This window comes from Electrona antarctica (genome assembly GCF_951216825.1).
Source record: "Electrona antarctica genome assembly, chromosome: 23".
Classification (NCBI taxonomy): domain Eukaryota; kingdom Metazoa; phylum Chordata; class Actinopteri; order Myctophiformes; family Myctophidae; genus Electrona; species Electrona antarctica.
The window spans coordinates 27,940,307-27,962,377 of NC_136804.1; the positions used below are offsets into that span (position 1 = coordinate 27,940,307).

At 43.5% G+C, this 22,071-nt stretch overlaps 1 protein-coding gene across 1 annotated transcript; it reads left to right on the forward strand.

Moving 5' to 3' along the window:
* The first annotated feature begins 3,535 nt into the window (after positions 1-3,535).
* Positions 3,536-20,322, forward strand: aebp2 (AE binding protein 2). The gene is made up of 8 exons (XM_079494824.1): positions 3,536-4,381; positions 10,372-10,630; positions 12,579-12,686; positions 13,249-13,435; positions 16,158-16,282; positions 17,745-17,812; positions 18,573-18,686; positions 19,632-20,322. Exons 1-8 carry the CDS (start codon positions 3,753-3,755, stop codon positions 19,642-19,644), a joined length of 1,503 nt encoding a protein of 500 aa, XP_079350950.1. The 5' UTR covers positions 3,536-3,752; the 3' UTR covers positions 19,645-20,322.
* The last annotated feature ends 1,749 nt before the right edge of the window (positions 20,323-22,071 follow it).

A 22,071-nucleotide genomic window follows, 5' to 3' on the forward strand; every position in this document is an offset into this window, starting at 1 on the left:
ACGTTTGTTATGGACGTGCATTGGATGTTTGGTAGCCTATTGAGTGATCATAGAAGTAGCAGTTAATAGCCAATAGACAATGTCTTATAGTAGCATAGAATCAGAGTATCAGACGTGACTATAAAGATGTGTACCGATTTGCGTGATATTTGGACTGATGTGTTTCACATAAGTTGGCCTCATGGTGACGCTACAAAAGGCACATTTGGAAAATCGTCAGAGGTCCTTTGACGAATGACTGAGCTTCAGTTCTTCACCATTTCCCATGACCCTCTAACATACAGTATTGCAGAGTTTTGTGGAAACTACCATAGACATATAAAGGCTAGATGGCTCAAAGTCAAGGCGGAGTCTCTGACGTAGTTCACCCGGCGGCCATCTTACCGAGGGGCTACAGTACAGTATGTTCTACGGCAGCTCAAACCAAAGATAGTCATAACTCCCTCAAATGATCTTGACGGATTTACAAACGTCAACGTGGCTATGATTCAGGACGCGTATCTGCTTAATGTTTTTTTATATGAACGTCATAAAATCATGTAAGTATGCGGACGTCTCTGACTTATAACAAACCAAACCGTTTGAAAACTGGTCAGAGCGTGGGTGAGCCATCTAGCCTTTCTTATATATATCTATGGAAACTACAGAACTACCAAAACTGCAAAGAATGGCGGAATCGGAAAAGACAAACAATATGGGGTCTTTTTCCCTTCACCTTCTGGCTTGACTCCTAAATATCCAAGGATGGTTACAGCCACATAATCTTGTCAAATTAACTTTACAGTGTGTAAATGGCGCTGAAACCAGTCTTACTCCAATTGGCCAAAGGGGGCTCTATAGCAATCGTTTGAAAATTAAAACTTTGAACAGGCATAACTCATGCATCGTTTGGCCAAAAGCCATGGATCTTGTTTGCACATGTGTCATGACTCATGCGGAACACATCTGTCACACACCTGATTTTCTAACAGGATTTTTGTACAATTTATGTGAAATGTTCTACACACAATCTATGGACCATTATCTGAAATCCCAGTTGAAGAGAAGTTTGTACATGAAATTTAAAAAAAAGTCACACCTGTGTGAAGTGAGGGGCGCTCATACATCATCACATTCCGGCCAATCACGATTGGCGTCCTCACTTTTCTTTTTCTTTTTTGATATTTTTTTTGCGGCTTACGCCTTTTATTGGTTTTTGAAGGGACAGACAGTAGGCTGACAGGAAACGGGAGAGAGATGGGGGAAGACATGCAGTAAAGGCCGTGTCGGGCTCGGGAGTCGAACCCGCGGCACACTGCGACTGGATTACCAGTCGGGTGCCCAGGCGGTTACGCCACCGCCTGGGCCGGCGTCCTCACTTTTCTGTCCTTACTTTATATCCTCAAGTCCAATCCGGCTGATCACTTGGGGGCCGTTCACACCTAAGTGACAGCAGTCTCTGTGGTGTCGCGTTTCACCGTGAGCTTCGTCAGGTGCTATAGCTCACGGCAAAACGCGCCATGCTAATAAATAAGTTGATGATGCAGTAAGTTGTCCGTCTTTGTTCCCTGAGTGTGCAGTCCCTTCCTTGGAAGGTTTATTTCTCTTTTTGAAGTCCATGCCTGCTAACTAGACTTGCACCTCCCACATGTTTTTGAGTGGTGTAAACCACTCCTACAAGGCTACAACTGGCTTTGTTAGTTTACGTGTCTGTCTGTGCTCAAAAAATGAGCACGGTTGCTATGGTCACCCAGTTCACACGGGTGTGATTTCATTACGTCAGACATTACGTCAGACCACAGCTGATCAGTCTATATAAGACCTTACACCACTCAGTTCACACGGGTGTGATTTTTGAGTGGTGTAAACCACTCCTACAACTGGCTTTGTTAGTTTACGTGTCTGTCTGTCTGTGCTCAAAAAATGAGCACGGTTGCTATGGTCACCCAGTTCACACGGGGGTGATTTCATTACGTCAGACATTACGTCAGACCACAGCTGATCAGTCTATATAAGACCTTACACCACTCAGTTCACACGGGTGTGATTTTTTTTTAATGTGCAGTAAAATCCCCTTTTTTGTCTCATATATGCAAGCAGTGATAAGAGGGGCCAAGGAATAAGACTATGCAATACGCAAATAAGCAGGCGCACTTCCAGGGATGAGAGGGGGCTGTCACTCGGCTGCTCAACACAAGGGCCACCCTTCCTGGGTACCAGATGGGACAAGTGGGTTAGGGTTAAGATTAGGTTTAGGTATATCGGTAGTTTTGCTGAGGTTAGGGTCAGCTATTTAAAATGCTCATTTGTTAATTGTATGAATATGGTCTTCTTTCTCTCAACTTCAGTGTTCTATGTTTCTATGGCTTATTGTGCGTATTGCATAATTTTTTGAGCGGTGCCTAACCGCTCCAATGACTGGCCGAGTGTGTGTGTCTGTTTGAGGTAAGAACAGCTGCAATACCGCTGGGTGACTATATAACTGCAGCCAGCCAGCAGTGGTGTTGAGCAGATTGCACTGTGTTCACATGTGAACTCAGTTCACATGTGTGATTTTTCTTATTGCTTGGCCCCATCCAGTTATAATATATCTAGAGGGGATGAGGCGCGTCAGCCCCGCCCCCCTGCTATTCACTTCAATGTAAGTTGATCAGTGGCGTTTTGAAGGACCTGGAAGAATGACTAAGTCTTCCGGTTAGTACCCCTCGAGCGTTGATATGATTGGTTGGCTCCTATAGTACCCCTCATGCTGTTCTTGTGGTACCTCTACGTCATGGATTCATCATCATAAATTAAACCTGGGCCCAGCCTGCAGTACCAGTTTTGACCAGTAGACGACTTCAACGTTGGCCAGCCGTTCTGGGGGCTTGGCTTGCAGCTATATTTATTATATATATTTTCTTTTCAGTTTTTGCGTAGCTACACCATGCTGTATTTTTATTGTATGTATGATCTCAAATGGGGCCCAGGGCAGGGACCTTAGAGTATATTGGCAGGGACCCCCAGCGGGGTCCTTGAGTAAAATGTGTTAATATAGCCACAATCAGTTTAACCACTTTACCCTATTTTTGACTTCTTCAGATATTCCAAAATATCTGATACAGACACACACTCACACAGTGTGCAAAAAAACAGATGGGGGGTCCGCAGCAGGGTTCCTTGACGGGGGTGGGGGTGCAATCGCTACTCTGTGCGCTATCCCATAGCCCGACGGGACGGCCGCGCTGCGATTGATTGGTCAGAGCACCGCCCCGGGCGATGGGACGGTGGAAATGAAATGAAATGAAATGAAATCTATATTTACCCAGGGTATCTGGGCTAAGCTCAAGAACTTGTTTCCAGCCAGGCCCTGCTCATAGAACACATTTCATCGTAGTGGTTGATGCCTTGTTCAAGGGCATTTCAGCGGTGGTAATTTTAACGTGTCGGACGGCTGGTTCGAACTGGGAACCTTCCGGTATCTAGACCGCGCCGCTATCCGTTCGGCCACCGCTGCCACTTAATACCATTTATACCATCTCATCGTGTTTGTTCGAACACGTGGAGGCGAGGAGGCCACGGTGCGGCCGCACAACGTCATCACGTTACTCCTCCCCCTCCACCTCCCGCTGCGTTGCTGCTGCCAGAGCTGCTAGCTAGCGGACACTAGTATACACACACACACATACACACTCAAAGAGAAGGAACGTGAACTGAACGCTGCAACTTTTCCAGCAACACGCCACCGCCATCACCCCCCTTCTCCCCTAAAAAAGGAGCTTTCTGGCCAAAAAATGGCCGCAGTAACAATCGAAGGAGGACCCGAGGAAGATTCCTCCTCTCGGCCGATTGTCGACGACAACGGCCCGGCGAAGAAGGAGGAGGAAGCCGGCGAGAAGGAAGAAGGGGAGCAGCAGGCCTCCCCGCCGCCGCCACCGGACTGCGAAGAAGAGGAACCGGCCGAGGACACGGCGACCGAGCAGCCCGGAGAAATGGACGTGAGCGTCGGCGGACACGGTGCGACGGAGGGAAAGGAGGAGGAGAAGCCTTCTCCCGCTCCCGCTGTCAAAGACATGGTCTCTCTGCCCGAAATCAAGAAAGAGGAGGAGGACAGTGGCGAACAAGCCGGAGGAGCGACTAGTCCCGGCGGTCCCGGTCGAGGCAGCTGGCCGAGCGGCACCACCGAGCCGCCGGTAGAGGAGGAGGGAGAGGATGGTGGCTGCAGCCAAGAACAAAGAGGAGCGGAGGAGAGCGGGTCCTCCTCGCCTCCTCCCGGAGGAGACTGCACAAAGAGCACGGAAAAACCCCAGCATGGTACTGCTGCTGCTGCTGGTGGTGGTGTTGCTGGCACCAAGAGACGGGCCAGCGTGGAGATCTCCTCCTCGGACGGAGAGCCGCTGAGCCGCATGGACTCTGAAGACAGGTTTGTTTGTTTGCTTGCGTGGATTTTCATCATGTGGAAATTGTGAATCCATTTAAATGTGTGAGTGTACCTTCATGTAACCATTGTGGCATACACTCCCACAGTTGGTTCCACCCGCAAAGTTTAAAGCGGATAAATCAAACACCGAGGATTGTACTGTGTGTACCATTTAAGATGTTCAGCATCATGGGTCAATGATGACCGCCAGTCATCTAGATGAAGTTTTAGCACACCGTGTGTGATGCAGCTTCACAATGTGCGATGGATCTAACTAGACATGTAGACATTGGACTATATGCATTTGTTGAGTGCATTATTCTCTTTGCAAATTATTTGTTTTATTGGAATGTATAGGGCTGCAGCATAGTGTGCCCACCATCGGTTTTTATAGAAATGTTTATAGAGGTGTAATACCGTGTGATTTAATACTTTGCCATTGTTTAGATTAGAGAGTGATGTATTGGGTTAATATTACACACACAAACAGTGGGAGAGAGAGGGAGATATGGAGTACACACAAAGAGAGAGAAGTGTGCAGCGTCCACGATGAGCCCATGGCTGGGCACTTGTTGCCTGAGGCCTTTAAGGCCACAAGCAGACCAGTCCCACAAAGAACCCCCTAAAGTCTACGAGGAGGAGGAGGCCTTGATTTATAATCTGTTGTGTGGGCACTGGGCAGTGTATGAGACATGCATTTAGTTGGAGCCTTGGAGGCTGTAAAGGTCAGATGAGATGTCAGGGCATAAATATGGTAAGTCTCAAGATCCCAGACAAACATGTTGTTTTGTAATGTAGATGATTGACTTTAATGGGGGAGGGCGGCTTCCCTCGGTCATCTATCAAGTTGATTTAGTTTATTTTTTATTTTTTATAATTGTTAAATAATTTGAGTCAGAACATAGTCTAACACAACTTCTCATCTTCTTGAGTTTTTGGTAAAGCAGGTCAAGAGACTTTTAGGACACGCACAATAATCTAAAACAAAAAAAATAAGCTCACTAGCTGACACTTGCCAGGCAGCTCTCTCTTGCTAACCTGTCCTAGAGAATGTTCCATTTTCAAATCTTGGATAAAGGATCTTTTCCCCTTCCTCACCATCCTCAACTGAGCTGAAAATACAAATTGACATAGAAATGACACAGTCCACAACTCCACATACATATATTGGGCCAGGTTTCATATTTGGCAATTGTAATACTCTGCAAAAAGAATCAGTGATTTGTCTTCATGGAGCAGAGTCTAATAAATATACCATCTGCACAGATCGACTTTGGCAGACACTACAGTGCTCATTGTGTACACATCAACCAGGTCAAGATGATAGGAACTAGGAAGTGTCATGCTGTCTGTGAAACTGGTACCTTGTCGCCTACGCTGCTTGCTCATCACGTCATCAGTACACAGTGATAGTGATAGTCGAGTAAGGGCCCACTAATGGTCTTATTGCCTGTTACTTTTACCACGATTGTTGAACTTTAACCACTTAAATCTATATCAATATTCTTTGAAAAGCAACTGTACTTGGACCACTTTTTCTGTCTACACAAAATATCTTTGCCAAAAAATAGCCAATCTACAAGCTCACACATTGTAGATGTGCTATCTTTTGGCTAATGTTCCCCAGAGAATGTGCGGGGAATGTCAGTCATTAACTGACACCTGTTACGTTTGACCATGGAGTTGGTATTCAGTTTGATGCGGTAGTTGCGGTACGCTGGTTCTGATGCAAATCATCTTAGTGATTAATAGTATGTTAAAGAATATATAGGCTAGGCCTAGACAGTAATTGATTAGTCTGCATCAGTGATGCAAATAGCCTGCATCCTGCATCCTTAGACTCACTAAATTGAGAGAGAACACAATTCATGTCACCCTCCCGGAGTCCTGGGATGCAATACTGTACTCGGTACTTTATTCTCTAACATGGTTGAAGTAGGACTCATAAAAAAATGTCCCTGGGAACCATCTAAAATACCTTTGGGTCCCGGGACCGATTACATTGAGTTGAGAACCTATTTATATCACAGTAAATGGAGATGGAGGAGATGTCCACATTTGTGTAAGGGTCCGATCATGTACAGTACATAAAGTTTGTTCCCAACTACACTAGATGAAGTCAAATCTGAAACAGTCTCTTTCACAATCTGAAAAGCGTTAGGTTTGCAAAGAAATCTGCACAATAGATTATAGAAGTAGATTTTTACGATAATGTGGCTATTGTCCAGTCTCCTGTGGCCTGAGAACACAATGTACTCTTGCTGAGGGGACTGAGACGCATGGAGAAAGTCTAAATGCATTGTCATAAAATGGCATCAAAAACCGGGGTACAGTCAGAAGCTATACACAAACATTTGGCATGCTGAATGCAAAAGTATTTTACGTTGAGTGCATAGAGACCATACATAGATTAGTTGATTCAACCCCATGTAATATTAAGGCCCAGTTTTGCACATGTCGTGTTAAACCCTGATTTATATTTAGTTGCACAAGTAGTAGATCTACAAGTTCACAATATGAGCTTGTAGATTGGTATTTTCAGTGTGCGACACTCGTGTCCAGTGAAGTATAATTCAGATTCAGGCTTAAGTTGTTTTGGTTGTTCTACTCAATAATTCTGAATTTGTTGTCATGGCTAGCAGCTCCCTTTCAGACTTCAAATTACCGGTAATTAAATCTGCACACAGTGACCAATTCTCAAAAACTGCCAGATTATTTTAATCTGTACTACTGATCAAATCCATTGCTTTCACAGTAATCACAGACTATTGAACTCTAATCAGTTTTTCACTAGTTAACCCTTGGCTCCGTTTAAAAGTGAAGAAAATCATAGTTGATTAGTGACATGCTGATTTGTCAATCTTCACAGATTTTATTTTTTTTACCAACCACCTGCCTTGTTGTATTGCTCATCACATTGATTCATCACTAGAACATCACTGATTAGCATGCAAATGTTAGAGATTTATTTTTGTTTCTTCGCTTTACTTTCCAATTTCAGATCATGCTTTTTGATTTTCCCATTCATTTAATGCACCGGTTGTTCAATCATACCGATATAGGCCTAGTCACTTACAGTATATTGTTTGCATATTCAGATTCAAAACGGCCTTTCATCTTGAATCTCTATATGTCTCAGGGGCATGGAAGTGAGTTCATTGTCAGAACAAGTTGGTGAGTAGCCAACATGGTTTTGATGCTTATCAAGAAATATGGAGTTGGGCTGCAGCATTTACGCATTAATCTGTTTTGTGTAAGCAGTATGGCCGGATGATGTCATTGTTATTTAGTTGAGCTGTGAGTGAGTACACATTTCAGGCATTGGAGGCTAGTGGCTACCACCACTGCTGGGTTGGTGTTAGGTGGTGCATTGGAGGCTACCACCACTGCTGGGTTGGTGTTAGGTGGTGCAAGGTGGGATTTAAGGGGTCCAGCAGTTAATCAAAATCGTTTTTCAAACATTGTGAAAATGATAAACTTTTAAAATGTTTTTTTTTGTGGCTTTCGCCTTTATTTTATATTTTTTATGGAGGGACAGACAGTAGGCTGACAGGAAATGGGGAGAGAGATAGGGGAAGACGTGCAGTAAAGGCTGTCGGGATCGGGAGTCGAACCCGCGGCACACTGCCAGACTGGATTACCAGCCAAGGTGCCTGGACCACTGAGCCATGGCCCAGGCCTGAAAATGACAAACTTTTAGTTCAGCTATTTATTTGTGCACAACACTACTGTACAACAAAGTATAAAATGGGGCTTAAGTGTGGTTTATAAAACTAATCTATATAGTCGATCATTGTAAAAATATATTATTGCAGTTTTCATAGAATAATCGTCAAGAAGATAATTGATAGTTGCAGCAAGCCCCAATGTCATTTAATTCAGTAGGTATACTTCGATGAAGTTGGAACTCCTAACTCTAACACTATAAATGTTCCACAATGACACAGAGTTGTCCCATACAGTAAACGGTGAGAATACAACAGGGGCCGTAGAAATAATAAATGGTGCGTTTATATAGCCTACGGTAGCACATTTTATCAAAAGTGCATTACAATGTGCATTTCATTCACATTCACACCGATGGCAGAGAAAATCATGCAAGGCACGCCGCTAACCTGCTCATCAGCAATTAGGGCTTTATTAGGACATTTTGACAGTAAGAAGCCTAGTATTGAGTAAGTGCAATCGAAAATAAAGATGTGTATAAAGTAAAAAAAACGATACAATTAACTTTAGATCATGCCGATAAAAACCGAGTAATTGGTATCTTTAAGGATGCTTTGTTTGTTGGCATCTTTCACATCACAGTGACATTTACAGACAGATGTGATGACAGTCTGGCTCAGGGTGCTAGAGAGGAAAGATGGGTACACTATGTATGGTGCATGAGCAGTTCTTCATTTTAATAAGTTATGTATACAATAAGAAAAAAATCAGACCAGTCTGAAGTGAGTGGTGCTGTACTGTACTTGTGTGTGTGTGTGTGTGTGTGTGTGTGTGTGTGTGTGTGTGTGTGTGTGGCAGCGGTGGCCGAACGGTTTGCGGAGCGGTCTTGATACCGGAAGGTCGCCAGTTCGTATCCCCGGACCGGCACGTTAAAATAACCACCGCTGAAGTGCCCTTGAGCAAGGCATTGCACCACTACCATGAAATGTTCTATGAGCAGGGCCTGGCTGTAAACAAGTATCTGATGCTTAGTCCAGTTACCCTGGGTAAATATAGTAACTTTGCTTTGCTTTGTGTGCGTGTGTGACTGTCACTGTGACTGCGACTGCACAGTACACAGACAGGAGCACACATAGCTGTCTATAGGAGTGGCTAGCACCACTCAAAAATAAAGAAAATGGAAGTCCCGATAACGCTCTCAATTTCACCGCCGTCCCAACTTCCATTACTGCCTCTGTCACACTCTGCTACTTGCTGAATGGAAGCATTTCTCCCCTGCTGTGAATTCCGTGGCCCCTCCCCCTACACCACCTCCCCCCTCATCTGTCCTGTTACTTTGTCAGAGAGCCTACGCTCTTAGTAAGTAGACAATCTACAAGCACACAATGCACCAGGCTGTGACACATTATAAGCTTGTAGATCTGCTGTTTTTGATGTGTGACACCGGCGCACAACTCGTGTATTAATCAGGCATATGGGACGGAATCTGTTGTGGAGGCAGCTGCAGTCACTCAATAGTAACTTTTGTTTCCCCTCTCTGGCACAGATCAGAGTAGCAGCTGTGTGTGAGTGTGTGCGCACTTGCATACACGTCTGTAGTGTGTGTGTGTGGGTGAGACTGAGAGACTGTTTCCGAGCTATCGCTCTACATTGAGGCGTGTTGTCAATGTTTCTAGACTACCCGCGCCCCACACAGTGTGTGAGAATGACCCGGCCATATGGTGACCTGCGTCAGCTCTGCTTACACACATTTGGGTGCTGCCAGTGCTACTTACGAACAGGGTGGGAAATTAGCGGCAGCCACAAGTCCCAGCGCTTGTGGCTTTGGTCTGTGGCTTGTCAATTTGTTCAAATCCCCAAATTACCCTGACCACGAGTTCAAAAATAAAGACCAATTTTCTGGTAAACATAGAACAGCTGGTCTGGTAAAAAGGAGATGAGGCTAATGCTATGCCTTCTGTACATATCTGTTGGCTTCTACTGCTGCAGTGCTGCAGAAGATGTCGGGTATAAACATTGTTTACAAAAACGTTGCTTCTCAGGAAATGGAAAAAATAACCTGTGTGCCAGTGTATCCAATTATTTGGTCACAAGCTGTCACAAACCTTTCATTGGATCAATATTTATAAAACCGACAAACATAATAAAATAGCCAATCTACAAGATTGACACTTTGTGACCTTGTAGAGTGCTTTTTTCTCCATTTACGTTTAAAACGACCCATAAATAGTTGAGAAATGTCTAAGTTAGGTTTCTGCCTGACTATTTCCACTCTCTCTTCCATGTGTGTTTTGGTGTTGTGCATTGTGCCATGGATCGACCACCAGCATCAGCAGCACACTGATGGACATGGAGAGCACGGCGTCCAGCGGGCGCTCCACGCCGGCCATGATGAACGGAGGTGGCAGCGGCGGCTTGGTCAGCGGTCCGGGCTCCACGACGGGCTCTGTGACGGGGGGCTCCAACTCCAACAAGACCCTGGGGGGCTACACCTGCTGCTGGGACAACTGCCTGCTCCTGTTCCCCAGCAGCCCTGACCTGGCCGAACACATCCGGTCCATGCATGTGGACGGACAGAGAGGAGGGGTCTGTTTGGCTCTTCTTTTTCTCCCCCAAAACATATGTTTTTGTTTTTATTTTGTATTTTATGATTAGACAACGGTCAACGCAGAACTCCAAGAACATAAACGGAAACCAACCAAACCAAAATATATTTCTAAGGACGGTGTACAGCTACAGTTACCTCCACAACATATTCTAGGATCATCCTAGGATCCATCCATCAAACATTCTTGATGTTGATCGGGCCGATCGCGCTTTGAGCGGTCGGGCACCCCCCGAGCGTCAAAAATGCCCGATTATCGGCTAGTGTAAGGCCACTTTTAGACCCCATTTAGACTGAGACGTTTTAAAATATATCAAGGAGTCGGTGTCAAAAAGTTGACTGTATACACTTAATCGAATCAATTAATCTATGTGTCTACACTAAAACAACCAAAACGGCAACCGGCCCTGAATGCGCCTGTAGTATATATGGCCAGTCTGTAGGTGGTGGTGTAGCACTAGCTGGCACAAAGCCTCAAAAAGAGAGAAGAAGACATGATGCCAGTGTTGCCATGTCTGTTTATTATAAGCGACTTTGGGCTTCTTTTTTGGCTTGTTAAGTGTATAGTTGATTATTTGGTCTTGTTTCCTATGATATGATTTTATTTTATTTTATTTGATTTAGCACATTATACAAACTAAATAATGAAACTATATATAACAAAAATACAGAAAAGGGAAAGTGCCTGGTTGAGGCAAGTAGCCCAATGGGCTACCTGTAGAGGCTACAAGATAGACTACAATAAAACATTTAGGTTTAGGACATGATTGTATAGATTTTCCTAAATACATGATTGGACTATATATTAAGTATTCTAATTAAAAAATACAACACTTAATCTACAGTAAGAGAAAAAACATATTTATTGTCATCTGGTCAATCAGAATGTTTGTTGTTCTGTTTCAAAAATATTCCACATGTTTCACTTTGTTTTCCATGATATATATTTTTAAATATCAGATCTACAAGCTCACAACGTGTCACATCACGACGCAAACTTGTAGATCTGCTATTCTCAAATAACCTGGTCGCTTTTGGGGTTGTTTTCATAGACCTGGTTGCTTATTTCTCTCACACAATCTGGCAACAGTGCAGACGCTCGATGTAAACAAAAACAGACAGGAGAATGCTATTCTCCATGTCCACTTGTTGCCAACGGTGGTGGTGTGTAGGAGCAGTACATTAGCTGTAAAAGCCCTAACTATTAACTATTTTCTGCAGGACAAATGCAATGTATAACGCTGGGTGCTGCCATCTTTGTTTATTATTGTTCGGGGGTGGCGCATGCGTCTTAAAACACATGTGGGCTCTTGCGTCATCGGTCCAGGAAATATGCGGATTCGGACGTCCACACAGTGGCGCAAAAGTTGCGGTTTCATATTTATCCACTCTGGGACCCGGTTTAAAAAAATGAACGGATTCATTGACCGTTTTGGTCGGCAGTGTGTAGATGAAAGGGCAAAACGATACAAAATGTATGCGGTTTGACTGCGGATCGTCTCAGTGTAAACACCCTCTTAGTCTATCTGTCTAAAGGCCCGTTTGCACAGCACTAGAACTATAATGGCAATGTTCACACCACAACTATAACCAATACGTTGGTGAACGGTATTGTTATCGTTCTCAGTGTGAACTGCCCTTTTATTTTTCATTTCAGAGCTTCACTTTGTCCCATATGAAGAACTAGGATTTCCGATATTTATATGTTCTTGTATAAGCTAAAAAATAGCTTAGTTTACTAAGTCTAGAGGGTTAATGATATTTGACTGATATTCATCTCCCATTTTCCCTGCCAGGTTGAATAACAATAATGCATTCTATTTGTGTTGTACTATTCATTCACAGGGAATCTTGAGTGCTAGTACAGTCGTTGTGACATTGGCGTCGTCGTCCCCTTGCTAAATGTGTGTGCGTGCCTCTATCTTCCAGGTGTTTGTGTGTCTGTGGAAGGGCTGTAAAGTGTACAACACACCGTCCACCAGTCAGAGCTGGCTCCAGAGACACATGTTGTCTCACAGCGGAGACAAACCCTTCAAGGTGAGATGCCCTCCACTAGCTTCCATCACCTGTCGTCGGTGTCGAGTGAAAAACCTTGCATGTCCAAAACTATTGCTTTTCAGGGGAAGAAGAAATGGAGCCAATGTGTAGACACCATTTTCACCTTTAAAAAACCTTAACACTTTCAGCGCCTCTTGCTGGCCATTTGAAATGACCGCAGGGAGCCAGCTATAAACCCTATATAGGCGCCATTCTATTACCGTCAATACAGCCCAATACGAGTAGAGGCGCAAAAACCTTTTCGAGCAGAAACCTACATGTCTCCGGTTTCACCACAAGCAGTAACATGGCTGGCGCGAGGCGATCAGAAATCACTGTTCACTGATCACTTCCAATTTCACTTGTTTTAATCTATTAGTTCTCTATCCTGATTGGATAAAATGTGTATCCCGAGTTCCCAACCTGAAAATAGTAATGAATAAATCCATCTGTATATTACCTCTCCATCTCTCCAACCCACTCGGTTCAGGTTTATATTTTACATTTTAGACTTCCATTTTAATTTTGCTGGTACTATGTTGTCCCCTCTGTTCTCCTACAGTGTGTGGTGGGGGGGTGCAATGCGACCTTTGCCTCACAGGGGGGGCTGGCGCGCCACGTGCCCACCCACTTCAGCTCCCAGAGCTCGTCCAAGATGGCCAGCCAGGGCAAGGTGAAGGAGGAATCTCCGTCCAAGGCGGGCCTCAACAAGAGGAAAAAACTCAAAAATAAACGTCGGCGCTCCCTACGTATGTATCCATCACTTTTTTGGGTTCCCCTATGTATTTTCTATCCCCACAAAGACCCATTTTTGAACATGTAGAAGGGAGTTCCAGCCGCGCCTCTAGCCTATAGCAGGCCAATCTGGTGCATCTCAGGAGCAGGACATATAGTACATACAGGGTGCAAGTACCCTAAGGGCCTAAATCGTCTGAGCTGCTCCAGTGCCTTCTTGTTCGCACCCATTTTTGAACAATCAGGCTTTCTTATGATATAGGGGCCTTCACGTAAATTCACCTCGGAAACGAGCCGTTTGATTTGGTCGTACGGTTTCTTTGTGTAATCCCTCCCCCTCTTCAGTCTTCAGTTTCGATTTTGTTTGCAATGTCCGCCATTGTTGATCGATCGCAGAGGCAGAGCGGAGCGGAGTCAGCGACTCAGTTGACTTCCACACTCTGTTGTCACCAGAGCGCCGAGCGGGGGACTGCCAGGGACCGTGTCACGGACAGTCTGCTCCCCAACTCTTTCCCATGGGAAAAGGACACAGGGCTCAGGGTTGGGGAGCGGACCGGTGGGGTGTAGGTGGAGGGTGCGTGTTGTAGCATACAGTCGAGAGTTGAGACAAACGCCACCTCTCTTGCCAGACGAATAGCGACACATAAGCGGGGAGGAGCAGTTGAGACACACCACTTTAAAACCATGAACATTTTTAAATATAGATTCCCTATCGAATCTCATGATTGCACCAACATTGTCCTTGTGCAGTAATTAGATTGTGCCGTTTTAGTAAGATGATCATGTTCATGTTTGTCATTTCTGGAAGAGGGGATCACACACTGAGTGCAGTCGTTAGCGGTGAGAGTAGCCTCATCACCGGACAGACAGAGAGAGCAGGCTGAGATGGCTCGTTATTTAGCTGCTTGTTTATAAACATTATACATTTTCTATCCATAAAAAGGTTATGTAGTAACTAAATATATACTTAATTTTAATCTACAGCTGTAGTGAAAACTCGACAGACTGTTTACCCATTTTGCAATCATGTTTCAGCCTAATGATACAATAGTGGTGAAAGTTACAAAATAGGGGCGGATATGCACATCCCCACTTTTTATTTTAATTGGAAAACACGTTATTGACTAAGCCTAATTAAATGTATTGTCGATCGCCGAGAACGGCCATAAATTGGACAATGGTGTTGGGTTGGTCTTGTGTACTGTGTAGGTTCGCATTATAATATAATTCACAACTTGCATTTTCACATGTCTGTGACTCTGAGATGTAGCTCTCGCCTCTAAGCACAAACCCAATGTCAGTAATGTCGCCTTTACCATGTCGCACAAGCATGAACGACACCTACCCACCCTCTGTGCATCTCCCCCGTCTATCCACGTGCAGATTTACATGGTCTTTGAGCTTGTAGATCGGCTATTTTCAAATGGACGAAATGTATATAGAGCTGAAAGGTTAATGCATCTTTTGTAATAATAATAAAAATCTACAAAGATTACTTTAATAGTAACTAAAGAAAAGTTTTCAAATAAGTGTAGTGGAGTAAAAGTACAATATTTGGTTCCAAGATCCAGTGAAGTAGAAGTAAAAGTATTGGAAATATGCAAATAATTAGTAAATGTACTTAGTTACTTTCCACTGTCTGTTTTAGCATCAGTATTATAATTCCTCAAATATGTGGGAGAGGAGTAGCTGGGATGAGGGTGTGGCAGAGAAAATAATTTGGATATACATTTTCATATGTAACACAGCGCCCCCCCAGTCACCTCAGTACATTGTGGAACTGCAGCTAAAACTGCTTCAGAGGCCAGACAGAGATGACAAGGAGTGGTGATTTAGGCTCAAACCATTAGAAATAAGTTTGAGGGACATAAACAATATGATATTTAAATATTAAAAACAAATGTAAAATGCATGTTATAGCCCCTTTAGGACACACACACAATATAGCCCTCTGTGGCTCTGTTTTTACACACCATTATAATGTTCTTACTGTATTTATTTGTGTTTCTGGTAATATTAATGTCCACTCATTTTGTATGTCCATGGCAAAACTTTGACAAGAATGTCCACCACAAGCCACCATGACCCCTGATCTCAATTTCTTGAGCTAATCGCTATTTTTGCATAATGTACAAATTAATCTAATTTACAAGCTCACAATGGTGTGATTGTGTAGCTATTATGTTGAAGGTATACAATTTGTAAGTTAGCTCTACTCATTCAGCTACCTCACAAAGCTCACCGTTAAATCCTCGGTGTCCTCTTATGAGTTTCATTAACTAAGCACTTTTAATGTGCTGTTACCCGTTAGTTGAGTAAGAATTCCTAGATTGTAAATGTTATTTTCTGACCATCTATTTAAGGAGAAAATAAGTTTACTCTAATGCAATTTAGACTTTTGTTTATAAAATGGAGGTTGTTATATATAGAGAGAGAAGGGGAAAAAAGTGGTGGTTAAAAAAGAAGTATTTGATACCACAATGCCAGATTTATTTAGAATGTTTCTGCAGTCTTGATTGAAATGCCAATGCGATGAAACCAATTGTACATAACTCTAAAACTCTGCGTTTTTAAGAAATGTTGATTTCCACTTTCCATACTTGCCTAGACATGCCTGTAAGCCAGCATACATGCATGTACTAGCTCAGACCATACCTCACACTGCTTCTTCTAGATGAGCACTTTCTTATTTCGACCACCCTGACCTTGTCTCTCTTGTTTGTCTGTTTTGTCCAGCCCGACCCCACGATTTCTTTGACGCCCAGACCATGGACGCCATCCGTCACCGAGCCATTTGTCTCAACCTGGCTACGCAGATCGAAGGCCTAGGCAACGGACACAGTGTCGTCTTCCACAGTACAGTGCGTTCACACACACACACAGGCAAACACACATACTGTAGTAGTAGTATACTACTCTTAAACCACAGCCTGTACATATCCCATATAGTGTTGTCGAAAATATCGATTCTGAAAAATAAAACCGGTATCGATACTCTACTGGTCCTCCTGTTGGTGGCTGGAGACATGCGCCAGCCCAGCGCGCACACACAACACAGGATTACACACGCAGCGCAGCCCCTCCTCCCCTCCATCCCAGTGATTGATCACTGAGGGCTCCATTTTCGTCACCGCTAAACCCCTTATCCCTAAACTTCTTTGCCTTTTTTTACTATTTGTAAAAACATTTTTGAATAGTTCAACTAGCCAATCTGCATTGACACGTTGTGAGCTTGTAGACTGGTCATTTTAACTATTCAAAAATGTTTTGCAAAATAGTAAAAAAAAAGGCGAAGAAGTTTAGGGATAAGGGCTTTAGCGGTGACGAAAATGGAGCCCTTCATTTCCTGAATGTCCATGATCCATGCTGTATGTTTTCAAGCCGTCATATGACAGATCTTCCTTACTTAGGCATGACTTGCTTGCACCTCATATCATTTTCTGCCAGTTTGAATGTGTGGTTTCATTAGCAGATACAGCAAAGCTGGTGTTTCCCCCGCTCTCGTATGTGATAATTAACACTGGCAGGATCTGCATTTTGCAGAGTTGAAAAGGATTTGCTGGCTGTAATGGATGTTGCAACCTGGGACTTCTCAGGTCCAGGAGGTTGCTGATCAATAGGATCAAGAATAGGAAAGATCTTGGCATGGGGGAAGGATAGAATCTATCTGCTTCATAGGGGCTTGAGAACGAACCTGCTAAACATGAAGATTCTCTGGAGAAGATGTGTCTCTGGAGAAGATTCGGAAACTACGCCGCTGTCTGTGGTTTTAAACTATTTACCGATGTTCGGAGGTCATTTCTGATTATCCGGTGATCGCGATTGGAACATTGGCGTTTTCTAGAGCAAGGATTTGCCTTATTTTAGCTCGGTAGCATTAACGCTAATACTTTAGCATCCAAGATGGAAGCCAAAAGCGGACGCGAGTCATAGTGGAATAGCCTGAAATCACCGGCACCCAAGCACCACCACCTTTGTCCACCAGATGGCACTCAATGTTAATAATTGTTTTTCCCAGGTCATCGTCAAAAAGGCACTAGCCGCACGATTCAATCATATCAATATGATGTCTGGAATTAGTTGTCTAATGCCTCTCACGAAGGCTTGTGGTGTAATGTCTGGAAAGCCCAGATCAACAATGTGCAATGGCGCACACACACTCTATACACACACTTTGCTGTCATTAGCATTAGGGCGCACTGTTTACCTCTCGCCAGAAATGTTTAAACATTAAAACTCTTCATTAAGTATAAAGTGTGTACTAGCCAGAGTTCATTTTAATGTGTCTATAAGTAAATGTGCCTCGCTGATCTTTCCATCCAGGTAATAGCCAGGAGGAAAGAAGACACTGGAAAAGTGAAGGTCCTCTTACACTGGACACCTGAAGACATGTAAGCCAAGGCTTCTCTTCTCTTCTTCTTTTGGTGATTATTCTATAGATTTGAGGGGTGATAGCCCCTCCTATGTCCAGCTTTTCGTGTATGTGCACAAACTTGTCCTACACAAACATTAAATCCCATTGACAAATTAATGAACAATTTTGAGTGTTTGTGTAAACACAAACGTTGCGTAACACAAACATTGAAGACGAAGGTGAGCAAATTCTGATTGGCTGGAATGAGATATGTGATGAAGTACGATGATAAGATCGCCCATCATTTCACACGGGTGTGATTTAAAAAAATAATAATAATCGAATAATCGAGAAGCATTTTTCCCCGCTTCATTTTTTATGTCATATGTCAGAATTGACTAAATCGAGTCTGATTAACCAAGCCCTATTTTCCAGTTGTGTCCGGGTAGCTCAGTCGGTAGAGCTCTCGCCTTTGGACCACAAGGTCATGGGTTCGATCCCGGGCACCGCCAACTCAGTGTATGAGTAGCACAGCCTGGGTGTGGCATGTCATGCGGGAAGTACTGGGAGCTGATGGTAGGTGTGGCGCTCCACCTCAGCATTCCATCTCCCAGGGGTCTAGCGCATTGTAACGGGGACAGACTCCTGTGTGTTACCGGCTGATGCTGACAAAAAGCCACTCCTGACCTACAATAGCCGAAAATAGCCGATCTACGAGCTCTATTATTTTCTATAGTGTGTGTGTGTGTGTGTGTGTGTGTGTGTGTGTGTGATAATAACATATTCCTCTGTCTCAGTCTGCCAGACGTGTGGGTGAATGAAAGCGACAGGCCACAGCAGAAGACCAAAGTGGTGCATTTATCCAAGCTGCCTACAGACACCACTGTGCTGCTCGACCCCAACATCTACAGGTGTGTGAGACGGTGTTCATTTCGTCGACAAAACAAAAAATATGACCAAGAAATGTCTTTGAGTGGTGTAAACCACTCCTACAACTGGCTTTGTTAGTCTGTCTGTCTGTGCTCAAAAAATGAGCACGGTTGCTATGGTCACCCAGTTCACACGGGTGTGATTTCATTACGTCAGACATTACGTCAGACCACAGCTGATCAGTCTATATAAGACCTTACACCACTCAGTTCACACGGGTGTGATTTTTCCACTAGCAAATGAAATGCAAACTAAATATAGACAATATAGTCAAGTTTTTTTTAATATACAAACTTGACTAAAATGTTAGGGAGAGTGGAGAAGATATCTAGTAGAACTAAGATAAGTCATTTTATGTTTGGTTGCACTATGACAATAGCAGATCTACAAGTGCACAAAGCATCACGCTGCGGCACGTGCACTACCGAATCGACCCCCCCCGAGGGCTCAGGCGCTACACCAAATCAAAAGTCCCTATGTACATGTGCTTCGCGTGCGCAAACACAATCAAGATCGATACTTTTTGCTAGTAATTAGTTATAAGGCTGCTCACTGACGCCGGATCAGCTATTTTTGAGTCTCCTCCCACTGAGTGGTTAAGAAACTGTTGGACGACCAAAAACACTAGCTGGGGTTCCTGTGTTGCGTTACATTGAAATTGTTGACCCATGAATATGGTTTAGAGACGGAAGCAACAGCTGTACCTATTTGAAATAGTCTCGCACAGGGCCTTGGAAGCTGCGGGCCCTGGTGCTTAAGTTCCATTGTTAATTCGGGCCCGGACACGTGAGCTTGTAGGTCGGCTATTTTCAGTATGTATGTATGTAAGTGTAAAATGAGGCATTACGACGACATCAAACCTCTGGCATAGGACACTTCAGAAAGTACATTGTTTTTTTTTTTTCTTACTCTTATTTTATTTCCAGGATGTTTTTCTAATGAGGTCCTGAGAACGTACCAATGTCACATCCTGCTATCTCGACGAATGAGGCGAGGCCCCTCCCACCTTTTGTCCTGCTTCCTTCCCGCCACTCTTCCACCATGACCGTCAGATGCCCTACTTGCCCCATCCCACCAAGAACGACCGACGCACGTCTCCTCGTCAATCATTTTCCCTTCTGTGAAAAATCTCAAATTTTCTCTTACTGGCAAGTGTTGGAGGGGGAAGTGTTGCTTCTATGTTTTAGGTCAGTGGTTCTCGAAGTGAGGTCCGGGGACCCGAGAGGGTTCCAGGGGGTCCCCAGTTAAATGATAGTTAGGAACCAAATGGACTCTTAACAGGTCTGTAACTCTGGGAGTGTACAAATGGAATCAAATGGACCCTTGACGGTCCATTTGGTTCCATTTGTACACTTTCAGAGTCATGGGGGTTCTTGAAAACAAAAGGTTTGAGAACCACTGTTTTAGGTAACGCTACTAGACTTGAGAGCTAACTGAAGCAAGGTGTAACTGACGATATCGTAGAGACCTAGACATTTTTAGAAAAACCTGTCTTTTGTAAATACTTTTGAAGATTTGTAATATATTTTTGTACTTTGAAATTTTACTGTAATGTAGATAGTCCTTTTTTTCTGCCATACATTTTTTTTAATTAATAGATAAATGGTAACAACATTGCGTGTGCGTATAGTGACTGGTTTGACGTCTTTTTTTTTAAATAATTTTTGCTGCTTTTACATGTATTTCTTTAAGCAACAGGAACGGGTCATATTCTGGCACCAAAACTGGATCTCTTTTTTTCTTTTTTTTTATCAAAGCACTGGTCAGAATTCCAGTTCACATATGAACCCTGTTTAAGCCTCGGGCGAGCTGTTCAACACCAGTGGGTGAGGCTTTGCTTGCAAGTTAAAACTGTTCCACAACAGCGAAAATAACATGTTTTATTTTTCTTTCTTAATAAACATGCGACTGACAATTAGCTAATACTTTTCCTTCCTGCCATCAGAACTTAGTTAGTTAATTACATTAGTGCCTGTAATAATTTTCCACTGTATCCCAGTGCATTATGGGATGGGCCAGGAAAGAACTACTGGATATGATGAGGATATCGGTCAAAGCCGCAGACTGAGGCCCAATGCTATATGGACTACCATCCCCAACCACCTGTGACGAGTGGGATGGAATTGGACCGCAATGGTGGCGCGCCGTCTCAAGCTAACTTGAGCTATGAGAGGCACCGCCGATCGAACTGAAGCGAGGGAGTCGCTGGGACGAACGTAGCGAAGTTTGCTTGAGCCGACTCGGCGTTGTTCGAGTTATGTCCCGATAGGCACATAATCGTAAATCATGTTTTGAGTGTTGCCCCAACTGCGGTTGCCCCAATTGCCACTCAAAGGCCTACTGGCCAGTGACCAACCACAGTGCGTCTTTTCCGTGACTTTCGCAAAAACAAAAGAAAACAGGCTTTTGTGAACATGGTTCATTGTACATACAGTATATGTGATAGGAAGGTAGCTTTTCAGTGCATGAGAATAACATGCTCACATCCATAACTCTCTGTTGAGCTCTGCTTCTTGGGGGCTAAAATTCATCTATTGGCTCTGCTTATGTCTAAAGCCTGATGTGCCCTGTTGTTTGATTGAAAATAATTCATTTTGGACGCACTGCAGAGTATATAATTTAGGCCTGAATGTTGTAGTGGATGTCACCTTCACTCATACTGCCTTTAATAACTTTGATCAGGGCAATTGACCACATTCACACATTTTCTCTTACACAACATATTCCCAACCCTGAGTGACATAAGGGCAAGATAAGATATTGCCGTGTAGCGTGTATATGCTCAATGAAGCCGTGTGCTCTTGGTGTGCGTTTCTGTTATCTAAAGTATGCTAACAATAGGCAAATATGGAACAGTATTAATATTTCACTCCACTGTTTGCTGTCTGTCTGGGTAGCCTTTTGCATGTTAGAGCACAGAGAGTAGAGACTAGTGGGTATTATTGTCACTCCAACTTTGAATTCTGTCAGTACAGGATGTTAAACCTTTGGTTATATATATACGTACAATTGAGTGACCATTCTCAGTACAGCAGGAAAAGTCAATTGATCAATCCTATCCCAGATACTATCCGTGTGTGTGCGTGTGTCTGTGTGTGTGAGTGAGTGAGAAACTTTGTGAGGTAATTATGCTCTGGCTTTTTGAATAAAACTGAAAATGACATGTAAGTTGTTTTGTATCTCATTCTCTCAATGGTTTTATGTAACTTTTTTGCTGCCTATGATTGTGACAGGAACTTAAGACATTTTCCATATACAGAGTTAACAGCCATATTTAAGTCTGACATTGTGGACTCCATATATGGATTTGCCTGAGTCATCGTGACATAACCGGGGTGACATTAACACTGTAGCAAACAATATAAA

Bases quoted from the DNA above. Each gene is read 5' to 3' on its own strand.
- aebp2 (XM_079494824.1), top strand. From the start codon at position 3,753: ATGGCCGCAGTAACAATCGAAGGAGGACCCGAGGAAGATTCCTCCTCT. The intron at 4,382-10,371 runs GTTTGTTTGTTT...ATCGACCACCAG, and splicing joins CGCATGGACTCTGAAGACAG to CATCAGCAGCACACTGATGG. The intron at 12,687-13,248 runs GTGAGATGCCCT...GTTCTCCTACAG, and splicing joins GCGGAGACAAACCCTTCAAG to TGTGTGGTGGGGGGGTGCAA.